At 51.5% G+C, this 21,308-nt stretch overlaps 3 protein-coding genes and 1 non-coding gene across 4 annotated transcripts in view; 3 read left to right on the top strand and 1 right to left on the bottom strand.

Annotated features, from left to right (window-relative positions):
- The first annotated feature begins 219 nt into the window (after positions 1 to 219).
- AOC2 (amine oxidase, copper containing 2) lies at positions 220 to 5,630 on the top strand. Its single transcript, XM_003786316.3, has 4 exons — positions 220 to 2,442; positions 4,275 to 4,560; positions 4,782 to 4,911; positions 5,229 to 5,630. The coding sequence occupies exons 1-4, from the start codon at positions 855 to 857 to the stop codon at positions 5,493 to 5,495; spliced, it is 2,271 nt and encodes a 756-aa protein (XP_003786364.1). The 5' UTR covers positions 220 to 854; the 3' UTR covers positions 5,496 to 5,630.
- A 1,308-nt stretch (positions 5,631 to 6,938) lies between these two features.
- LOC111721718 (membrane primary amine oxidase) lies at positions 6,939 to 13,753 on the top strand. The gene is made up of 4 exons (XM_003786314.3): positions 6,939 to 8,703; positions 10,483 to 10,768; positions 11,136 to 11,265; positions 12,001 to 13,753. The coding sequence occupies exons 1-4, from the start codon at positions 7,101 to 7,103 to the stop codon at positions 12,274 to 12,276; spliced, it is 2,295 nt and encodes a 764-aa protein (XP_003786362.1). The 5' UTR covers positions 6,939 to 7,100; the 3' UTR covers positions 12,277 to 13,753.
- A 4,560-nt stretch (positions 13,754 to 18,313) lies between these two features.
- LOC111724049 lies at positions 18,314 to 18,437 on the bottom strand. The gene has a single exon (XR_002772423.1). It is a non-coding gene; the product is annotated as a small nucleolar RNA SNORA11 (small nucleolar RNA).
- A 1,066-nt stretch (positions 18,438 to 19,503) lies between these two features.
- LOC100950894 (membrane primary amine oxidase) overlaps positions 19,504 to 21,308 on the top strand; it is a 10,851-nt gene continuing 9,046 nt past the window's right edge. Inside the window, exon 1 of the mRNA XM_012803219.2 lies at positions 19,504 to 21,228. Within this exon, the coding sequence (XP_012658673.1) occupies positions 19,638 to 21,228 (1,591 nt within the window). The 5' untranslated portion in view covers positions 19,504 to 19,637. The remainder of the gene's footprint in view (positions 21,229 to 21,308) is intronic.

Below are 21,308 nucleotides of genomic sequence, written 5' to 3'. Positions count from 1 at the left end.
CAGAGTCTCAATTATGTTGCAGCCCTCAGTAGAGTGCTGTGGCATCACAGCTCACAGCAACCTCAAACTTTTAGGCTTAAGCAATTCTCTTAATCACTTCAAGTAGCTGGGACTACAGGCACTTGCCACAACCCCTGGCTATTTGTTGCAGTTGTCATTGTTTTTTAGCTGGCCTGGGCCGGATTTGAACCTGCCAGCCTCAGTGCATGTGGCCAGCGCCTGTAACCTCTGTGCTAAGGGTGCTGAGCATCTGTAGGGTAGTTTTATCTATTCTTTATAGGACGGACTAATCATTACTATTTCCCATAAGATCACATAGCTTAGGGATCTCCATTGGTATACAAATCTGTTTGCTAAGCCCTGGACTACTTTCTCATGGCCTAGATAACAAAAAGCCTGAGACTCAATCAAGTTCTTGGTATTAGGCTATAGGCAAGATTCAGTGCTCAATGCTGAACTTTGCAGAGGATCCTGGAACTGTTAGGGTGCAGTGCTTGCATGTAGGACTTGATTGGGATCTGAGATTTTCATTCTTAGACCTTTTCTGGGTGCAATGTGGGGTTCAGTATTGTTAATCCAGATGCACTCATGGGTTTAAATGATGGAAATCAGTAGCTGGTACTGAAGGCTACTAGTAAATTTGAGTGCAAAGAAGAGGCCGTGCATGAGGAAGTAATACCTTCAGCCAAACCACAGGACAGAAAATTGGAACAGAATTATATAAATCAAGGTCAGAAGTTGCCTTTCCAACCCACAGGGTGGAGTTTGCTCCATTCCTATTCATCCTAGTGAATATAAACCCTGACCTGAAGGAGTGGCTGGTAGGACTCTGATTTCAGCTCTCAGCATCCACCATGAATCTCAAGATAGTCCTGATGTTCCTGGCACTGTCCCTCATTACCATCTTTGCTCTGGTCGGTGTCTTGCTGACCAGCCAAGGTGGTTCCAGCCAGCCTCGCCACTGCCCCTCTGTATCCCACAGGGCCCAGCCCTGGACACATCCTGGCCAGAGCCAGCTATTTGCAGACCTGAGCCGAGAGGAGCTGACGGCTGTGATGAGCTTTCTGACCCAGCAGCTCGGGCCAGGGCTGGTGGATGCAGCCCAGGCCCAACCCTCGGACAATTGTGTCTTCTCGGTGGAGCTGCAGCTGCCCCTGAAGGCAGCAGCCCTGGCCCACCTGGACAGGGGGAGCCCCCCACCTGCCCGGGAGGCACTGGCCATCGTCTTCTTTGGTGGACAACCCCAGCCCAACGTGACTGAGCTGGTGGTGGGACCACTGCCTCGCCCCTCCTACATGCGGGATGTGACTGTGGAGCGTCATGGAGGCCCCTTGCCCTATCACCGACGTCCCATGCTAAGAACTGAGTCTGCTCAAATGTGGAAGCATTTGAAAGAGGTGGAGCTACCCAAGGCACCCATCTTCCTGGCTTCTGTCTTCAATTACAGCGGCTCTACTTTGGTACCTCTGCATGCCACCCCTCGTGGCTTGCACCCAGAGGACCGAGCTACCTGGATAGCTCTCTACCATAACATCTCAGGTGTTGGTATTTTCCTTCACCCTGTGGGGCTGGAGCTACTGCTGGACCACAACGCCCTGGACCCTGTCCGCTGGGTTGTCCGAAAGGTCTTCTATCTTGGGCACTACTATGCAGACTTGGCCCAGTTGGAATGGGAGTTTAAGGCCGGCCGGCTGCAAGTGGTTAGAGTCCCTCTACCCACACCAAATGAGGCTTCATCGCTAAGGTCCCGGGTCCCTCCAGGTCCTCTTCCCCCTCTCCAGTTCTCACCTCAGGGTTCCCAGTACAGTGTACAAGGGAACCTGGTGGTGTCCTCACTCTGGATGTTTACTTTTGGCCATGGTGTATTCAGTGGCTTGAGGATCTTTGATATTCAGTTTAAGGGAGAGCGAGTGGCCTATGAAGTCAGTGTCCAGGAGTGTCTGTCTGTCTATGGTGCTGATTCACCTAAGACAATGGTAACTCGCTATTTGGATAGTACCTATGGGCTTGGCCGTTACAGCCAAGGCTTGGTGAGGGGAGTGGACTGCCCCTATCAAGCCACAATGGTGGACATCAATATATTAGTGGGCAAAGGGGCAGTCCAACTGCTCCCAGGGGCTGTGTGTATATTTGAGGAGGCCAGGGGACTACCCCTTCGAAGACACTACAATTATATTGGGAGTCATTTCTATGGGGGGTTGGCCAGCTCAGCCCTTGTGGTCAGGTCTGTGTCATCTGTGGGTAACTATGACTACATTTGGGACTTTGTGTTGCACCCAAATGGGGCACTTGAAGGACGGGTTCATGCCACAGGCTATGTTAACACAGCTTTCCTGAGCGGGGGCGAGGACGGCCTCCTCTTTGGGAACCGTGTGGGAGAGCATGTGCTGGGGGCAGTGCACACACACGCCTTCCACTTTAAGCTGGACCTGGATGTGGCAGGTGAGTGCTGAGGGGTAATGGTGGAGGATTGGGGGTGTGTGGAGGGAAGGAATCCCCCAGATCAAGCTGCAATTTCTGAAAGAGGCAAGAGCAGGGGGTGCCAGCAACAGAATAGGGACAATTGGAGTATATTCAACCGTAGTCAGCCTGACACAAGGTTGGCTGGGTGTCTGGCAAAAGATGGAACAGGCTCCCCCTCTTTCCCCAATCCCCTATTCCCTTGTATAATTGTGAAACTAGTTTAAATGTTATGGCTGTGTTTGACTGCCATTGCCTTGAGTGACACTGAGTGGGGGAATTGGCCCTATCTGAGGTTGGCAGGGGCTGGAGTTGGGACACTTTGCTTCTTCCTAATTCTAAGTGGGGATGAAAAGGGCAGGGGCCGAGCAGAGGTTGGATGGAGTCTGTCTGATGAGTTTTCAGGATAGGGGTCATCTGAAGTCTTGGGAAGAGGGGGATACTATAGCTGGGAGTGGCCCCACAGGACAGTGCTACTCTACTCTTGGGAGGGCCATCCCATTCCTGTCAACACAGTGGACTCAGCAACAACAGCAAGTACACAATAGACTGGCTGCCGGCATAGGAAAAGGGATTTACCAAGTAGGGCTCGTAGGGCTCAAAGCACAGAGAGCACTTGCTGCTCCTGGCATTCTGTTGAGGACAGAAAGTATAATGCAATTAACTAAGCATATTGTAAAACATTTTCTCGTCCTCGAGCATGAAGACTATCGTGCGCATACACATGCATACACATGCACTTGCTTTTGCAGTGGGGGTGTAGGAAAGGCAGAACTAAGAAACGAACATGATTGAAATGATCATATTTAGATTACTCTTTGACATGTTTGGATTATGACTTTGAGGTTTCTCTTCAGCATTTTTGGCATTACAGACTTTGTCTTGGGAAGTAACATTAACATTTATTGGATAAAAAAAGACATTTATTGGATCCCTAAAGTGTGCAGCCCTAGTGGTGAGGGAGGCAGTGTCAGACAAGGGCCAGTGCACAAGAATGCGATCTGCAGGGGCACTGGCTTCAACAGAGTTGAGTGCCTCCTGTGCCAGGTGCTTCCTTTAGGCTTTCCCGTTTAAAGGGAGCAACAGTTTGGACCTGCGAGAAGAAAGTGTATGACCACATGAATGATGCAGCAGAATCCCAAAAAGCTTCCAGAAAATTTAGAGAGATGAATCTGCTCACTTCTGGAAATGATTGAAAGTACTCCCCACTTTATTGAGATAGGAAAGCCTCGGAACTGGGACGAGTATGCAGGGAACCATAGAAAGGGATTGGATTTTACCATTAGCTTCTCCAACATAAACATCACTATCCCTTTCCCAGTTACAGGATTATCACTAGTCAGGTGCATGTGCTCCCTGAGCACAGCCATAGAACAGTGTGTGGATTCAGAAATTACTCCCAGTGTAGGGACTTAGAAAGTAGGAATCAGAGAAGCAAATTTGGTCCAGAGTTTTAATTCAGTAGACCAAAGCTAACAACTTTCTGCAACAATAGCAATGTTTTATATCTGTTCTGTGACTATAAATAATAGCCACTAGCCATGTGTAGCCCACTGGGCACTTTAAATGTGGCTGGTGTGACTGAGGAACTGAATTTTCAATTGAGATGTAAGTAGGCAATGTGACTAGTGGTTACCCTATCAGGGAGGGCAAGTTAAGAGAAGACGCTCACCCAGACCATCTGGCTACCAGTACAGCACTCTTGCTTTCTGCTGCCTTTGTCAGTCCAGCGCCGTGGGCATCATGGGGAAGAGAGGCGTGTCTGAATAGCGTTGCCTTGTGTGGAACTCTTCTCCCTTCCCTCACCCTGGCAGGGCTGAAAAACTGGGTGGTAGCTGAAGATGTGGTGTTTAAACCTGTGGCAGCCCCCTGGAGCCTGGAGCACCAGCTACAGCGCCCACAGCTGACTCGGCGGGTTCTGGAAAGGGAAGACCTGGCAGCTTTTTCCTTGGGAAGCCCCCTTCCCCGCTACCTTTACCTGGCTAGCAACCAGACCAATGCCTGGGGTCACCAGCGCGGGTACCGGATCCAGATCCACAGCCCCATCGGCATACACATGCCCTTGGAAAGCAACATGGAGAGGGCCCTCAGCTGGGGGAGGTGAGGAGGGCACTGGGCAGTGGGTGGAAGGGAAGGATTGGCTCTCTCCCTCCCCCCAGCCCTGGAGACCCCATGGCTTACCTAATTTGTACCTCCCCTCAGATCCCAGTAGATAGGGGGTGGGAAATGGTCTCACAAAGAATCTGATTCAAAGAACTTCTGGGCCAGTAAAGGCCCTTGACATTTTCTGACACCACCTTCCTACAACAATTTCTGGTCAGATACCAGCTTGCAGTAACCCAGAGGAAGGAGAAGGAGTCACACAGCAGCAGCATCTATAACCAGAATGACATCTGGAGACCCACTGTGGCCTTTGCTGACTTCATCAACAATGAAACCCTCTTAGGCGAGGTTGGTAGTCCTAGGGGACAGAAGAGAGGGGCTCCTCTATGCCTGGGATCTTGGCTGTCCAGCCCCTAGCCATAGGTTGGAGGGAGTGGTGGATTTCCATTTCTCAGATGCAGGGGCCAAGAAGTTTTCTGATGACCAACACAGATCACCCCTCCTGGGGTAAGATTTAGTTGTGGGAAGGACACTGACCTGCTTGTGTAAGCATGAAGCTGGGCAGAGGCAAAAGCCAGGCCGAGGCTGGAGGTGGGAGATTATAGCTAAGGGTGGTTCTTTGGGTCTTGCTTCCCTAGTCCTCCAGCTCCTCCTTCTTCCTGCAGGATCTGGTGGCTTGGGTTACAGCCAGCTTCCTGCACATTCCCCATGCTGAAGACGTCCCCAACACAGTGACATTGGGGAACAGAGTTGGCTTCTTGCTCCAACCCTATAACTTCTTTGATGAGGACCCTTCCATCTTTTCCCCTGGCAGTGTTTACTTTGAGAGGGGCCAAGATGCTGGACTCTGCAGCATCAACCCTGTGGCCTGCCTGCCTCAACTGGCAGCCTGTGTTCCGGACTTGCCCCCTTTCTCTTATCAAGGCTTCTAACCCTCTAACCCTCTAACCCTCCCCGGGTGGGGATTGGAGGGGGTTAGACATGTTATCTTTCTCTCTGTTTTCACTTTTTGTTCCCTATGTTTTGTATTTTTTGAGACAGGGTCTTGCTCTGTCACCCAGGCTAGAGTGCAGTGGCATCATAACTCATTACAGCCTCAATTCCTGGGCTCAGCAATCCTCCCACCCCAGCCTCCCAAGTAGCTGGGACCATAGACACCTGTCACACACTGGGCTAATTTTCTTAATTTTTGTACAGTTGGGGGTCTCACTATGTTGCTCAGGGTGATCTTGAACTCCTGGGCTCAAACGGTCCTCTTGTCTCAGCCTTTCAGTCTCACAAAGAGGTGGGCCTGTTTGCTGTGTTTTTATCACATCTACACCCCAGACTCCCACCCTTTCAACATTTCTTAGGAAGCAACCTCTTCCCACACTAAATTCCCACAAATTCTTGTATATCACTTTGGTTAATTCTTATTTTCTGTTCATTTGAAAAATGACAGATTTTGGCTTGGCGCCCAAAGTTTAGTGGTTAGAACATACACCACGGCTGGCGGGTCCAACCCAGCGCAGCCCTACTAAACAGTGACAACTACAACAAAAAAATAGCTGGGCATTGTGGTGGGTGCCTGCAGTCCCAGCTACTTGGGAGGCTGAGGCAAGAGAATCGCTTAAGCCTATTAGGTTGCTGTGAGCTGTGATGCCACAGCATTCTACTGAGGGTGACATAGTGAGACTGTGTCTCAAGAAAATTTTAATGATTTTAAAATATTCAATCACATTATAAATTCTCAGAAATGCCACTCAGAAATAGCTGGCATTCACATTACACAAGACATTTCTTTATGCACTCACGTTCAAAAGGAAGCATAGATAGAATTGTATAGAACAGATGTGTAATTTATAATAAAAAAATTATAAGAGTTTTACTTGAATTTATTCTGTTTGACAGTTTAAGTATCTGGAGTCCCCTAGAGATTATTAAGGACTCTGGCCAAGAAAGTTAGCAATGGGCTGGCGGGGCGGGAGGGCAGTGGGGGAGGTTTGGATGGAGTGGGTGGATAGACCTGGCCAAACAACTTTGCTTGGGAAGCTGAAGGGGCTGGGAGTGAAGGTTTCCTTGGAAGAACAATATCGTGAAGTCACAGGAAGTGCATCTGGCCCTGGGAAGGGGTGGGTGGGTGGAGAAAAAGCGGGGCAGAGGCATGAACAGCTGCTCTGGACAGACCCAGCTCCCTCTGGGTGCTACATTATGGTATACAGGCCATCCAGCTGCATTATCCTTAAATTTTCCTTCCCTGACACTAACCCTGACCCAGAAAGCAGAGTCTGATTTGGCAGCTGTAAACCAAGCCATGTAAGGTCATCACTGCTGCCCTGCTCAGATCCGCCCCCAAGACAGGCTGCCCCGCCCCCTGCCCCAGCCTCCCTGTGACTTTCCCACCCTCGGTCATAGGCGGCTGACTGAGTCCCGACTACTGAGAACCTCAGCCAGGGTCCGGGAGCCCCCCATCCAGGAGCCAAGAGTGCCCCTGTCCTGCTGGCCTAAGGATACACAGCTCTACTCTGATTGAATGCTCAATCCATCTTCATGGGACAATGAACCAGAAGACCACTCTAGTGCTCCTTGCACTAGCCGTCATCACTATCTTTGCCTTAGTCTGTGTTCTGCTAGTGGGCAGAGGTAGGGATGAGAATGATGAGCCTAGCCAGCCTCCCCATTGCCACTCTGCATATCCCAGTGCCCAGCCCTGGACACATCCTGGCCAGAGCCAGCTGTTTGCAGACCTGAGCCGAGAGGAGCTGACGGCTGTGATGAGCTTTCTGACTCGGCGGATTGGGTCAAGGCTAGTGGATGCAAAACAGGCTCAGCCCTCCAACAACTGTGTCTTCTCAGTAGAGCTGCAGCTGCCCCCAAAGGCTGCAGCCCTGGCCCACCTGGACAGGGGGAGCCCCCCACCGGCCCGGGAGGCACTGGCCATCATCTTCTTTGGTGGACAACCCCAGCCCAACGTGACTGAGCTGGTAGTGGGACCACTGCCTCACCCCTCCTATATGCGGGATGTGACCGTGGAGCGTTATGGAGGCCCCCTGCCCTATCACCGACGCCCGGTGCTGGCCCAAGAGTACATGGACATAGACCAGATGATCTTTGACAAAGAGCTGCCCCAGGCTGCTGGTCTCCTCCACCACTGTTGCTTCTACAAACAGCAAGGAAGGAACCTGGTGACAATGACCACAGCCCCTCGCGGTCTGCAGTCAGGGGACAGGGCCACCTGGTTCGGCCTCTACTACAACATCTCAGGGGCTGGGTTTTTCCTGCACCCCATAGGCTTGGAGCTGCTGGTAGACCACAAGGCCCTGGACCCCGCCCGCTGGACCATCCAGAAGGTGTTCTATCAAGGCCGCTACTATGAGAGCCTGTCCCAGCTGGAGGAGCAGTTTGAGGCCGGCCTGGTGAATGTGGTATTGATCCCAGACAATGGCACAGGTGGGGCCTGGTCCCTGAAGTCCCAGGTGCCACCACGTCAGGCTCCCCCTCTGCAGTTCCATCCCCAGGGCCCACGCTTCAGTGTCCAGGGGAGTCGAGTAAACTCTTCACTGTGGACTTTCTCCTTTGGTCTTGGAGCTTTTAGTGGCCCAAGGATTTTTGACGTTCGTTTCCAAGGAGAACGGCTGGCTTATGAGATCAGCCTCCAAGAAGCCTTGGCTGTCTATGGGGGCAATTCCCCAGCAGCAATGGTGACCCGTTATATGGATGGTAGTTTTGGCATGGGCAAGTACTCAACACCCCTGACCCGTGGGGTGGACTGCCCCTACCTGGCCACTTATGTGGACTGGCACTTCCTTTTGGAATCTCAGACCCCTAAGACAATGCGCGATGCCTTTTGTGTGTTTGAACACAACCAGGGCCTTCCCCTGCGGAGACACCACTCAGATTTCCAGTCTCACTATTTTGGGGGCCTTTCAGAGACAGTGCTAGTCATCAGATCTGTGTCCACCTTGCTGAACTATGACTACGTGTGGGACATGGTCTTCCACCCCAATGGGGCCATAGAAGTCAAATTCCATGCAACAGGCTACATCAGCTCAGCATTCCTCTTTGGTGCTGCCAATAAGTATGGGAACCAAGTAGGGGAGCACACGCTGGGCACAGTACACACGCACAGTGCCCACTACAAGATAGATCTGGATGTAGCAGGTAAGTCATCCCGGTGGGGCAAGGATTCTGGAAGAAAGGGCTAAAGAGTTGTCTCCATTTGCTTTGGAGTTTAAGAGTATGTAGATCATCTTGGAAAGAAAGCTTTGGGTTTTATACTTTCCCCTTACTAGATGGGAGAGAACTGGCTGCTGAGTTTTATTTGTATCCAACTCGCTGGCAGGGTGTGCAGGTGACTTCAACAGAATAGGCCAGTGCGGTCTATATAATAGAGTGAGTGTGGGAGGCCAAGGGGGATGTGGATTCCTTGAATTTAGGAGTTTGAGACCAGCCTGAGCAAGAGCAATACCCCGTCTCTACTAAAAGCAGCAAAATTAGCTGGGCTTTGGGGTGGGCACCTGTAATCTCTGGTACTTGGGAGGCTGAGGTAAGAGGATCTCTTGAGCCCAAGAATTTGAGGTTGCTGTGCGCTATGATGCATGGCATTCTACCCAGGGTAACAGAGTGAGACTCTGTTTCAAAAAAGAAAAAAGAGGGTGGAGCCTGTGGCTCAAAAGGGTAGGGTGCCGGAGGTGGCGGGTTCAAACCCAGCCCTGGCCAAAAAAAAAAAAAAAAAAAAAACCCTTGGGAAATGGCTACGCTCAGGCAGGAGGCAGGATCTGGGCCAACAGGGTCCCCATGGCCCTCCTCCCTCCCTTGTGCTTACATGGGCCCACTTCCAGGAGGCAGCCATTTGTTTCCCCTACATACATCTCTGTGTCTGCTTGCAGTGCTCGAAGATCTGCTTACATTTTGGAGAGTCCCTGGCATGTACATACTAGTCATGGGACACCCCAGGTGGCACACTTCCTTGGAAGATTTCCATCTCTCTCTGAGCACAACTGACATAACTGGGAGGGGTAGCATGGATCTTATGGCGCGTTGCAGGTAGTTCTAGAGTTGGTGGTTATAGAGAGAGCCAACACTACATGATGTCTTGGAGTCTTTGTCTCTGTCTTTTCACTTTCCTTCCCCACAAGGATCATCAGGTGCTTTCAGGTTCTTCCCCTGAAATCACTGAAAGCCCTCTCTGGGCCCCAGGGCCATCTCCCTGCAGGTGGGGGCCCTCTCTGTGCTGCCTCCAGTGTTGTTGTTCTCAGATCCAAGGGCCTCTCTGGGCCCAGAAGACCCTCCCACCCACCACAAACTGCCCCTCACTCAGCTCTCCCTCTCCCCAGTGCCTGCAAGAGCCCATCCACAGCACAGCATCAAAGCCCTTTCCTTCACAGTGCAGCTCTGACCTGCCTTGCACGGCTCTTCCCTACAGGTTGCCAGTGCCACAACCACATACTCCCTGCCCCTGGACACAGAATCCACATGTCCCTGACAAGCTCCTTTGTCCCTGCCTAGAATGCCCTTCCATGTCATCTCTTATGGGGACATGAAGGATGGTCCCCTTTTCCTGCCTGCACCTGCATTTCTGTGACCCAGAACCTGCCTGGGCCATGCCTCCCTCACATGCAAGCCAGCCAGTGACATAACTGTGTGGAACATCAGTTCACTCACTCCCACCCCAGGGGCAACCATGGTTCTCTCCACTCATGAATTATGAAGAGATGAATTAATGGAGATGAATGAAATCCGTGATGATGTATTTTAAGTTTTAGTTAAAATCCAACCGCTTTGGCTGAAGGATTGGGGATATATTGGGGAGAGAAAAGTACGGGGCACATTCAGTTCTGGGCTGCTCTTTGGATGCCACTCTGAGGCCAGATGCAGGCAGAGTCTGTAGGGGCCAGGTGGCTCTAAGACATGGGGGGGGGGGTCTTCCCCCATGAACAGGACTGAAGAACTGGGTCTGGGCCGAGGACATGGCCTTTGTTCCCACGGCTGTGCCCTGGAGCCCCAAGCACCAGATACAGAAGCTGCAGGTGACCCGGAAGCAGCTGCAGACTGAGGAGCAGGCAGCCTTCCCCCTGGGAGGGGCCACCCCTCGCTACCTGTACCTGGCCAGCAACCACAGTAACAAGTGGGGTCACCCACGGGGCTACCGCATCCAGATGCTCAGCTTTGCGGGGGAGCCAATGCCCCAGAACAGCTCTATGGAGAGAGCCCTCAGCTGGGGGAGGTGAGTAGGGGCTGTTAGAGAGGGAATGGAGGATGTGAGAATGGGATGGGAGTATGAAGGGATACCTGGAAACTGGCTGAAACTATATATGAGGCCAGGTAAGATCTGAGGAAAGATTTCCTCATTATCCAATGGCATCACCATAGGCTCAGTTCTGCCTTGGAGGGCTAAAGCTCCAGAGTGGCTTCTGGGAAATAAAAGGGGATAAACAGGAGGAAATGACCCCCAGGGTGGTGTCAGGTATTCTATAGCATGCAGTCATTGTGTGAGTGCCATGGGGAGCTGAGATCTGAGTGCTCAGCTCTCATCATAATCAGAGAACAGGACCAGGTTAGTGACCACGGAGGTCTGACTAGTGCCTCCGTAGGTACCAGCTGGCCGTGACCCAGCGGAAGGAGGAGGAGCCCAGTAGCAGCAGCATCTTCAACCAGAACGACCCTTGGGCCCCCACGGTGGACTTCACTGACTTCATCAACAATGAGACCATCATGGGAGAGGTCAGAGGACAATGGAAGGGCCCAGGAATGGGCAGACACTAGGATGAGCCTCCCCTCTCTGGGGAGGGTTCTTGAAAACCATTCCATCTCCTCAGGGGTAGAGCTAACTCCTTCCCCCTGCACTTTAGTGGACCTGATCATTACCCTTTGAAGGAATCCCCTGAGCTGGGTGTCCCTTATGCAGACACTGGGTGAGGACTTGGCCTGTGCTCCCAATTCCAGCTTCCTGGATTGAGTCCTTTCTGGGCTACAGAACTCAAGGAGGGATGGATGTTACCAGGGAAAATCACATCTCCTTAATCTATAGTTGCTCCCATTCTTGACGTGAGCAGTAAAGGATGCATTTCTCAGTGTTGGCCTGTTTCTGCCTCCCAAACCCTGATTTTCCCTTCTCCATCCTTCTTCCCTCAGTTATAGGGAAGTTCTGGCAAGTCAGGGGGAGAGAATTTGGTATAGTCTGTGGGTGACATTCCCTGTGGGTGAGTAAGGAAGAGATGATGTGATGGGAAATGTCCAAGATGGAGGGGGTAGGGCAAGAACAGGGAGGCAAGTAGTGTTCCCAGTATGAAATGGACTATTTATGCTTTGACTTCTGGGCCAGTAGGAAAAATATGTGTAAAGCCTCCAGATCCTTGGGCTGGTGAGATGAATCATTACCTCCAGGGCCATGATGGGAAGCAGGTCATGTCCTCAGCAAAGACAGACCTCATGATCCTCTTTCTTCTCCCCTGCTAGGACTTGGTGGCATGGGTAACAGCTGGATTTCTGCACATCCCACATGCAGAGGACATTCCCAACACAGTGACTGTGGGCAACGGTGTGGGCTTCTTCCTCCGACCCTACAACTTCTTTGACGAGGACCCCTCCTTCTACTCTGCTGACTCCATCTACTTCCGACCGGACCAGGATGCTGGGGCCTGTGAGGTCAACCCCCTGGCTTGCCTACCCCAGACTGCTGCCTGTGCCCCCGACCTCCCTGCCTTCTCCCATGGGGGCTTCTCTCACAGCTAGGTGGTCCCTGGGCTGGAGAATCTGCCCAAGGACTCCAGGGTAGGCTGAGGGTGTGGGAGCAACTGGGCACTAAATGGGCAGCCTGGTTCCCTCTTCTCCTTCCTTCCACCCCTGCTGTCTGTCCATCTCCCAGTCCCCCAAGGTCCCCTCTCTTCCAGTGCCCTCTCCCCCTTGTACCCTCCTTGGAACCAGGAACATCCAGAGCCTGTGATGCCTTATACTGGGAAGCTCAGTTTGTTGCTGGGCCCCATCCCAGAGAGGCAAGGATGGCCTAGTCAGGAGCCTAGGGTGATGGCCAGGATTTCCCCTAGATTGTTCTTTCATTTTTATTTTCTGGTTTTCCAGAATTTTTTAGGCCATTTCTGACACAGGGATTATAATCCCTCGAGAGCCCAAGGCAGGGCCACCAGTCCTGCACATCCATAGTGAGCAGGAAAGAACTCTTTTGCATACATTCCCACTCATCCAAGTCCTTTCTTCTCTCCATCGTCTCCTCCTAGCTACAGCCTCCTCCTTCCCTTCCTGTCTACCCTTCCATCCTGGGATATCTCTCCTGTGCTGAAGGGATGTCCCTCTGTCCCAGCCCCTGGTGCTCCCACTGCCCTCAGCTCTCGCCTTCAGTCTCCTCTCCTGCCCCCAGGCCAGCCAATTGTAGGATACAACACGGTATGTCCTCTTGCATCTGTCACATATTGGGACTAGGAGTTGCCAGCAGGCCTGTTCTAGGGCAGGGTATGTTTCTGAGCAGTCCCCTACCTGTATGCATCTGCCTACCTTGGGCTTTCTGGAGGGAAATGCACATTGTGACAGCAGCTGCTCAAGTGAGCATTTCAGGTGGTTTTGTGGGTGCAATCCCAGTGAAGATGTGTCATTTTGTACTAAGGCTGCGTGTAACCACTGGCCTTATTCTGCAACAGCTAATTTGGGAAGCTGGAGTAGGAACCAGGATGGGTGGTCCAATCATGTGCGGACATGCAAATTAGCCGGGGCTTGGCCTGGTGGGGCGGTGCCTGGCCTGGAGAGGGAGCCTGTTCCAGTATCTCTCATCACTGCTTCCCCTCCTGGGCTCTGCCTGGATTAAGCATGGTTCCAAAGAAATAGCAAGAGATTGGAAACAACAGGAACCTACTTCCATTAAAGACTAGGTGAATCAATTACGATACACTTTACATTGCAATTTCTGTTCAACTAAAAAATAATGGTATGTCTTTATATGCTAATATGGAATAATCTTCAAGTGAAAAGGGCAAGGTACAGAAATGGGATGGTGCAGTTCCATTTGTGTTTTAGAAAGGAGGAGAATATATAGATCACCCTGCTTATATATGCATATTCAGAAAAATAGGTGATACTGATTACCTCTGGGAGGAGAACTGGGAGTTTGGGGACAGGAGAGGGAGGGGACTTAGCACCGTATACCTTTTGTACATTTTGAATTGTGGACTATGTGACCATATGACCAAAATAAATAAGAAATGGGCCAAAACAGAAAGTGACTTTTTTTTACTGGCATGTTTTCTCAGAAGAGGTGGGGGGGAGAGGGCATGTAAAGTCGGTTAAGGGATAGGATCAGGAATGACATTTTCTCAAGTGGTGGAGACCCAGAGAAGTGGATGTGGCCCTTAGTAACTCCTTTTGCCAGCTCTAGCTTGTGTATCTCTGTGGAAATGTTATGCCTCAGCCAGTCCCTCTCTTCTCCTTCTCCTGCCCACCAAGCCATCTCTCTTAGAAGAGAGGGCAATGGAGTAGGGTGACTTCAGCTTGCTGGAAGCCCAGGCCCAGGCAGGAGGTAAAGTACAGGAAACAGAGTTTGGATGTTGCTCAGCTTCTGACCAGAGAGAGATCACATTCTGGGAGATACAGCACCATGGAAGCTTCGACTGCCTTCTGTCTGTTCTGCCCCAAGCTCAGGTTCTGCTGTGGGTCAAGGAATGGAACAGTGGACAGGGAGGAGTCACTGGGCTAAAGGGCAGCAACTAGGTTCCTGTTGGTAGAAAGAAAACCTGCAGTAGGGAGCAGGGCCAGCCATTGGCTAATATGGCTAGAGTAGGAGCAAGAATGAAAGTGGATAAGGAGAGATGGAGGAGAAAATGCGATGTAGTGGACCGTTGGGGCCCTGATGCTGACTTCATGTTTCCTCTTCCTTTGACTTGAAGAACTAAACTTCTTCTTAACTAATTATATTAGTTAGTTAATTAATATTTGGAAACAGAGTCCCATTCTGTCACTGAGGCTGGAGTGCAGTAGTGGTGCAATCCGCTCACCACAGCCTCAAATTCCTGGGCTCAAGTGATCTTCCTGCCTCAGCCTCCCAAGTAGCTGGGACTACAGTTGTACAACACTAAGCTTGGCTGATTTATTTTATTTTATTTTATTTTTGAGATAGAGTCTCACTGTGTTGCCCTCGGTAGAGTATTGTGGCATCACAGCTCACAGCAACCTCAAACTCTTGGGCTCAAGTGATTCTCTTGCCTCATTCTCCCAAGTAGGTGGGACTACAGGAGCCCACCACAATGCCTGGCTATTTTTTGTTGCAGTTGTCACTGTTGGTTAGCTGGCCTGGGCTGGGTTTGAGCCAGCCAACTTCAGTGTATGTGGTTGACACTGTAACCACTGTGCTAAAGGTGCCAAGCCAGCTTGACTAATTTTTTAAGGTTTTGTAGAAACAGGGTCTCACTATGATGCCCAGGCTGGGGTGCAGTGGCCATTCACAGGCATGGGCACAGCCCACTACAGGCTCAAACTCCTGGGCTCAAGTAATGCTCTTGCCTCAGCCTCATGAGTAGCTGAGACTCTAGGTGTGCACTACTGCACCTGGCTTACTCCCATAGTTTTGTTCCCACCTCCTTATGGCTCCTCTTATACTACTTGCCCCATGGCCAGTGCTGAGGGGCAGGGAAGAACACCCTACATCTACTGTCTGGCTCACTTGAATTTTATTACTTTGAAACCCATGTCCAGACCAAATAGTGTGAATACTTGTAGGTAGTGAGTGTTGCATTCTTACAAGCTTTTATATGAAAATGTGACTAATTGTGTCTCTCTAGTCTTCCCACGCGGCTGACACCACCTGCCCAAGCCCCAAATGAGTTGAGGCACAATGGTCATCCAGATCATTAGACCATCAGCCCAGCTCAGGCAGAAAGTCTGCAAGATGGACCTCTAGCCCCCTACCCTGATCCGATCTTATCCTTAGACCGCCACTGACATTGTCTGGAATCTTGGCCTCAAACTTGTCTAGGAGTGATTAATGAGTGAGGATGTCAGGTTCTGAAGGCACCACTGCCTCCCAGGCTGAACTCTTCAGGACCTGGGGCCCATTGTCCTGAGAAAGAGGAGCTAAAGAAGGGGTGCCTGAGGCTGGAGTCAGAGGACATTCCTGAGACTTCCCCAGGAATGTAAACAGGGGACCTCCCTGTAAGGAACACAAGCTGTGCCCATCTGCCTCTGCTCTGGCAGCCCCTGGAAAAGGCTCCAACTCCGAGTGCAAGAGGATTCCTTTACACGGTCAACAAGGATTTATTGAGGGCCTTCTAAACGCCAGGCACTCTTCAGAGAACTGGAATACACTAGTGAATAAGAGACCCAAAATCGGGCGACATCTGTGGCTCAAAGGAGTAGGGCGCTGGCCCCATATACTAGAGGTGGTGGGTTCAAACCCATCCCTGGCCAAAAACTGCAAAAAAAAAAAAGAGAGAGAGAGAGAGACAAAAAATCTACCCTCAGGGGCAAGGAGGCCAGCAAAGGCCCAGTTATAGACAAGGAGGGAAGAGGACAACAGCAGGGACTCCTGTCCCAGACTCAGAGGCTTGGGAAGGCCTCCTGTGTGATGTGATGTATACACCAATGATGGCAGAGGAGAAGTTGGCCTGGAAGGAGCCAAGAGAGTGGAGATAATGTTGTAGGCAGTGGGAACAGCATGTTCAAAGGCCAGGTAGTAAAAGGATGGCTTCATCCAAGTACCCAAGTTCATTGAAAGATACATGAGTGTGAGTGGAGCCTGAGAGGCAAGTGGGGACAGGTCCTAGCAAGCCACACCACCCTAAAGAAACTGGGGAGCCATAGAAGGATTTTAAGCAGAGGAGTGACAGGGTCAGATTTGCCTTTTAGTACATATCTGACCCACCTACAAAGAATAGAGTAAATGGGTTGGGGGCAGGGAAGGTGCTGGCCACAGGGAGGTAGGTCAAATGGCTGGACTGCCATTAGGGTCATGAGGACAGTGGCCTGAGTGCATTACAAGGCCCTATAGAAGATGTGGCCCAAGGAGGCCCTGTTTGCAGATCCCAGATCAGAAGCCCAGATCAGCTGTCTGCTGAGGTTGGTGGAAAATGAGGAAAGATCCCTGGCCACTGGCTGATCTTCACCCCCTATGCAGGCCATGACACCCTGAATGGATGGTCATTACATAACATTCATCCCGCACTTGGATCCCGTGGTTGAGTCAGTTGCTGATCAACCTAAGTTCCCACCCAGCAATCACTTCTACCTGTAGCTAGTGTGAGTTTGTGGTCATTGGTTAGATCATCCTTGGGCACTTTACACAAGGCATAGTGGGTTTGGAAAACATGTTCAATAGGTGAAGCCTTAAAAGGGGTGTGGGGCTAGTGCTCTCCAGGCAGCTTCTTGAACTGGGTTTGGTGATAAGGATGAGCTCATTCATTTCACAGATAACTAGCTCTGTGCCCTCACCCACCTGGTTGATAGGAAATTCAATTACAGACATGTTTTGGGAGGTGTTCGTTTTAGGGGTTGGTAAGAGTCTGGATCCTGGGACTTTGGGGGATATTAGCATACTTGAATTGGCTGAGATCACGGTTGTCATGCACACTTTCTGCTCAAGCTGGTGATAGAGGTGGCCCCTGGCCAGTAGGCTGTCACTTCCACAAGGCCCTGAGTGGGAGAGTGGGCTCTAGGCCCTCTACCACTCAACATGTGTGCCAGTGTGCACACCCACCAACACATACACACACACACATATACACACACTGCTCCTACTTGTTAGTCCCACAGAAGTCCTCAAAGACCTCCCTTCCTATGTTAGGGAAGCTCTCAGGAGCCTTTCTGCCTGCTAGGTTGGCACGCTCACTTCTTCCTATTGTGGAAATTGCAAGGAGTTTCAGCTAGATCCGGGTGCTCCTGACACAAAGATCCAGTTATTGAGTCAACGAGAATTTCAAAGGAAGAAAGGAATGTTTAGTAGGATAGACTTCTTATTGGAAGAATAGAAGCAGCTTCCTCAAATCTGTCTCCCCAACTAAGGAAACCATGGGCTTTTTTTCTGAGACAGAGTCTCACTTTGTCACCGTTGGTAGAGTGCTGTGGCATCATAGCTCACAGCAACCTCCAGCTCTTGGGCTTAGGCCATTCTCTTGCCTCAGCCTCCTGAGTAGCTGGGACTACAGGTGTCCACCACAATGCCCAGTTATTTTTTGTTGCAGTTTGGTGGGGACCAGGCTTGAACCCACCACCCTTGTTATATGGGGCCAACTCACTGAGCCCACAGGCACCTCCCTGACCTGGTCTGATTACTCAGCTGAGCTAGAACGTTCAACCAGGCACAGCAGTAACCCAAAGCAAAAGTGAGTGGACACTGAAAATGGAATTAAAGTGGCACAGGCAGTGAGGATGGAAAGCAAAAGTAACCTACACAAGTTTCAGGGTAACAAGGAGAGATTTTATTTAGGAAGAACAAAGGGAAAGTAGCGCTTTCAAAGAGTTGGAAGTGGGTCCCTCTCATGAAGGAGAGAAGGTGAGAGAGAGGAAGACAAAAAGGCCTGCAGGGGTATTAAATACCCCCTTCATTTGAAATTGGTGCGCCTCCAGGTGGTATTGCCTTTTTCTATTGGTCATTGATGGTCTCTTTCTATTGGTCATTGGTTACCTAGGTCACTTCGTACCCACATCTGTTTTCTTCTTTTTAATTTTTCAATATTTTATTAGGCAAATTTTTAAACATACAGTACAGCTGAGAGACTTATACAATGATCAGCCATACACCCACCACATACATTTCATAATTTTTTCCCTCTTCTTCACATGAATGAACTTTATGGGCAGGGAGGCCCCAAGTTTTGTGCCCCTCATCACAATGAACCCAGATTCCTGTTTGGTGTGTTATAAACAGAGAAGCCATTTTCAGGCCCCCTGCAGTGAGCACGGGGAAGGGGGGCACCCACATTCTTATGGGCCCTGCATACTTCCTGGTTCAGTAGGCCAGGGTTTCCTCCCCCCACCACCTGAAGCTCCTTTTGTAGTGTCCCTTCTCACTATACTGGGTAACAGAGAGAGACCCTGTCTCAAACAAACAATGAAAAGGTCAACTCACATATGTCTTCCTAGACATGTCCAGCTTGCAGAGGATTGTGCCTAGGTGGTGAGGGAAGGAGGTCTCCTCTCTGGAACCCTAGTCTCTCCTGGTTCTTCTCAGCTCATGACTGCTGAGATGAAAGTAGCTTCCCACACATCTGTCACCTGGCAGAGAAGCCACCCAGCCATCGGTTGTGAGGGATGGATGCAGCTTCACTCTCCTCCTTGGCAACATTTTGGAGGCAGGTTTCCTGGGTGATAGGGTTGTGGGCTGCCAGCCCACCTGACATCTGTCATTCAGTTCTACAGGAGGGAACACCCTGTACCCTGTGTTCCCATCCCCCACAGCAACACACCAGTCAGCTTCCTGCTTGCTATACACCCCAAACCCACCCTTCCGTGTCTTTAGGGTGCAGGTGTCCAGCATGTCCCCATGCCCCCAGCTCCTCTTAGAGGCTTTGCCTCCTCACCATGACTCTCAAGCTTCCCTTGGGCTGCTGGTCGGTTCTGGTTGGTGGAGGGGGCAAGAGACAGCAGTGGGGAGCAGAGCCTGGAGGGCCACAGAAATGGGAGGAGGAGAGAATCCAGCTACAGAGGTGCTGCCTGGTGGGTTTTGCTGGCCAACCTATAGCTGGGAGAAAGGTCCCCTCTGGAGGGTAGACAAAGGAGAGTCCCAGGACACATCTCTTCCTCTGGCCTTCCCCAGCTGGATCTGGCCTCCTTCCTCTGGCCTTCCCCACCCTCCAGCCACCTGATTCCCCAACTCTGACCCTGAGTGTGCTGTTTGCTTTGGAACAGGCCACTTAAAGTCCAGGTTCTACATCTGCCCCACCCCCTGAACCTGGCCTGACCCCTGGCCCAGCTCCACCCCCAACCCTCTGGCCGTGGTCACTTCTCTTTTACCTTGTCCATGTTGCCTCTTGCCTGGCAGTACCACCCCGAGACAAGATCCTCCAGAGCCCAAGAGAGGCATCCTGTGCCCAGGTCCTGTCTATCTGTTGACTTTCTGCCTTCAAGATCCAGAGCCTGAAGACAGCCCAGGAGCTTCAGCTATGGCTGCCTTCATTATATTGTCCCTATTTAGTCTCCTGGTGACAGGCATGGGTGAAGGTGGAACTGTGAGTGATAAAGGGAATGAGAGGGAATGTAGCCTGTGTCCCCAGTGCCCCTGCGTATTCCACAGGGCCCAGCCCTGGACACATCCTGGCCAGAGCCAGCTATTTGCAGACCTGAGCCGAGAGGAGCTGACAGCTGTGATGAGCTTTCTGATCCAGCAGCTCGGGCCAGAGCTGGTGGATGCAGCCCAGGCCCAGCCCTCGGACAATTGTGTCTTCTCAGTGGAGCTGCAGCTGCCCCCAAAGGCTGCAGCCCTGGCCTACCTGGACAGGGGGAGCCCCCCACCGGCCCGGGAGGCACTGGCCATCATCTTCTTTGGTGGACAACCCCAGCCCAACGTGACTGAGCTGGTAGTGGGACCACTGCCTCACCCCTCCTATATGCGGGATGTGACCGTGGAGCGTCATGGAGGCCCCCTGCCCTATCACCGACGCCCTGTGCTGGCCCAAGAGTATATGGACATAGACCAGATGATCTTCGACAAAGAGCTGCCCCAGGCTGCTGGTCTCCTCCACCACTGTTGCTTCTACAAACCGCAAGGAAGGAACCTGGTGACAATGAACACAGCCCCCCGTGGTCTGCAATCGGGAGACCGGGCCACCTGGTTTGGCCTCTACTACAACATCTCAGGGGCTGGGTTTTTCCTGCACCCCATAGGCTTGGAGCTGCTGGTAGACCACAAGGCCCTGGACCCCGCCCGCTGGACCATCCAGAAGGTGTTCTATCAAGGCCGCTACTATGAGAGCCTGTCCCAGCTGGAGGAGCAGTTTGAGGCCGGCCTGGTGAATGTGGTATTGATCCCAGACAATGGCACAGGTGGGGCCTGGTCCCTGAAGTCCCAGGTGCCACCACGTCAGGCTCCCCCTCTGCAGTTCCATCCCCAGGGCCCACGCTTCAGTGTCCAGGGGAGTCGAGTAAACTCTTCACTGTGGACTTTCTCCTTTGGTCTTGGAGCTTTTAGTGGCCCAAGGATTTTTGACGTTCGTTTCCAAGGAGAACGGCTGGCTTATGAGATCAGCCTCCAAGAAGCCTTGGCCGTCTATGGGGGCAATTCCCCTTCTTCTCTGCGAAGCCAGTACACAGATGGTGGCTTTGGCTTGGGCCACTTCTCTACACCCCTGACCCGTGGGGTGGACTGCCCCTACCTGGCCACTTATGTGGACTGGCACTTCCTTTTTGAGTCCCAGACCCCCAAGACAATTCGTGATGCCTTTTGTGTGTTTGAACACAACCAGGGCCTTCCCCTGCGGAGACATCACTCAGATTTCCAGTCTCACTATTTTGGGGGCCTTTCAGAGACAGTGCTAGTCGTCAGATCTGTGTCCACTATGCTCAACTATGACTATGTGTGGGACATGGTCTTCCACCCCAATGGGGCCATAGAAGTCAAATTCCACGCAACAGGCTATATCAGCTCAGCGTTCCTCTTTGGTGCTGCCAGGAGGTACGGGAACCAAGTAGGGGAGCACACGCTGGGCACGGTACACACGCACAGTGCCCACTTCAAGGTTGATCTGGACGTAGCAGGTAAGACATCCTAGTGGGGGCAAGTGTCCCAGTTTCCATGCCTAGCCTTATAAATTTTCTTTGAAATCTTTTTTTTTTTT

The sequence above is a fragment of the Otolemur garnettii genome, unplaced genomic scaffold, assembly GCF_000181295.1.
Source record: "Otolemur garnettii isolate 467f Iridium unplaced genomic scaffold, OtoGar3 scaffold00018, whole genome shotgun sequence".
NCBI classification, from domain to species: Eukaryota; Metazoa; Chordata; class Mammalia; order Primates; family Galagidae; genus Otolemur; species Otolemur garnettii.
Note: the sequence above shows the minus strand (reverse complement) of the source record. Positions and strands in the feature narration are given on the sequence as shown.

Excerpts from the sequence above, each read along its gene's own strand:
- AOC2 (XM_003786316.3), top strand. The coding sequence starts at position 855 with ATGAATCTCAAGATAGTCCTGATGTTCCTGGCACTGTCCCTCATTACC. Across the intron at positions 2,443-4,274 it reads GCTGGACCTGGATGTGGCAG|GGCTGAAAAACTGGGTGGTA; the intron begins GTGAGTGCTGAG and ends TCACCCTGGCAG. Across the intron at positions 4,561-4,781 it reads AGGGCCCTCAGCTGGGGGAG|ATACCAGCTTGCAGTAACCC; the intron begins GTGAGGAGGGCA and ends ATTTCTGGTCAG.
- LOC111721718 (XM_003786314.3), top strand. The coding sequence starts at position 7,101 with ATGAACCAGAAGACCACTCTAGTGCTCCTTGCACTAGCCGTCATCACT. Across the intron at positions 10,769-11,135 it reads AGAGCCCTCAGCTGGGGGAG|GTACCAGCTGGCCGTGACCC; the intron begins GTGAGTAGGGGC and ends GTGCCTCCGTAG. Across the intron at positions 11,266-12,000 it reads ATGAGACCATCATGGGAGAG|GACTTGGTGGCATGGGTAAC; the intron begins GTCAGAGGACAA and ends CTCCCCTGCTAG.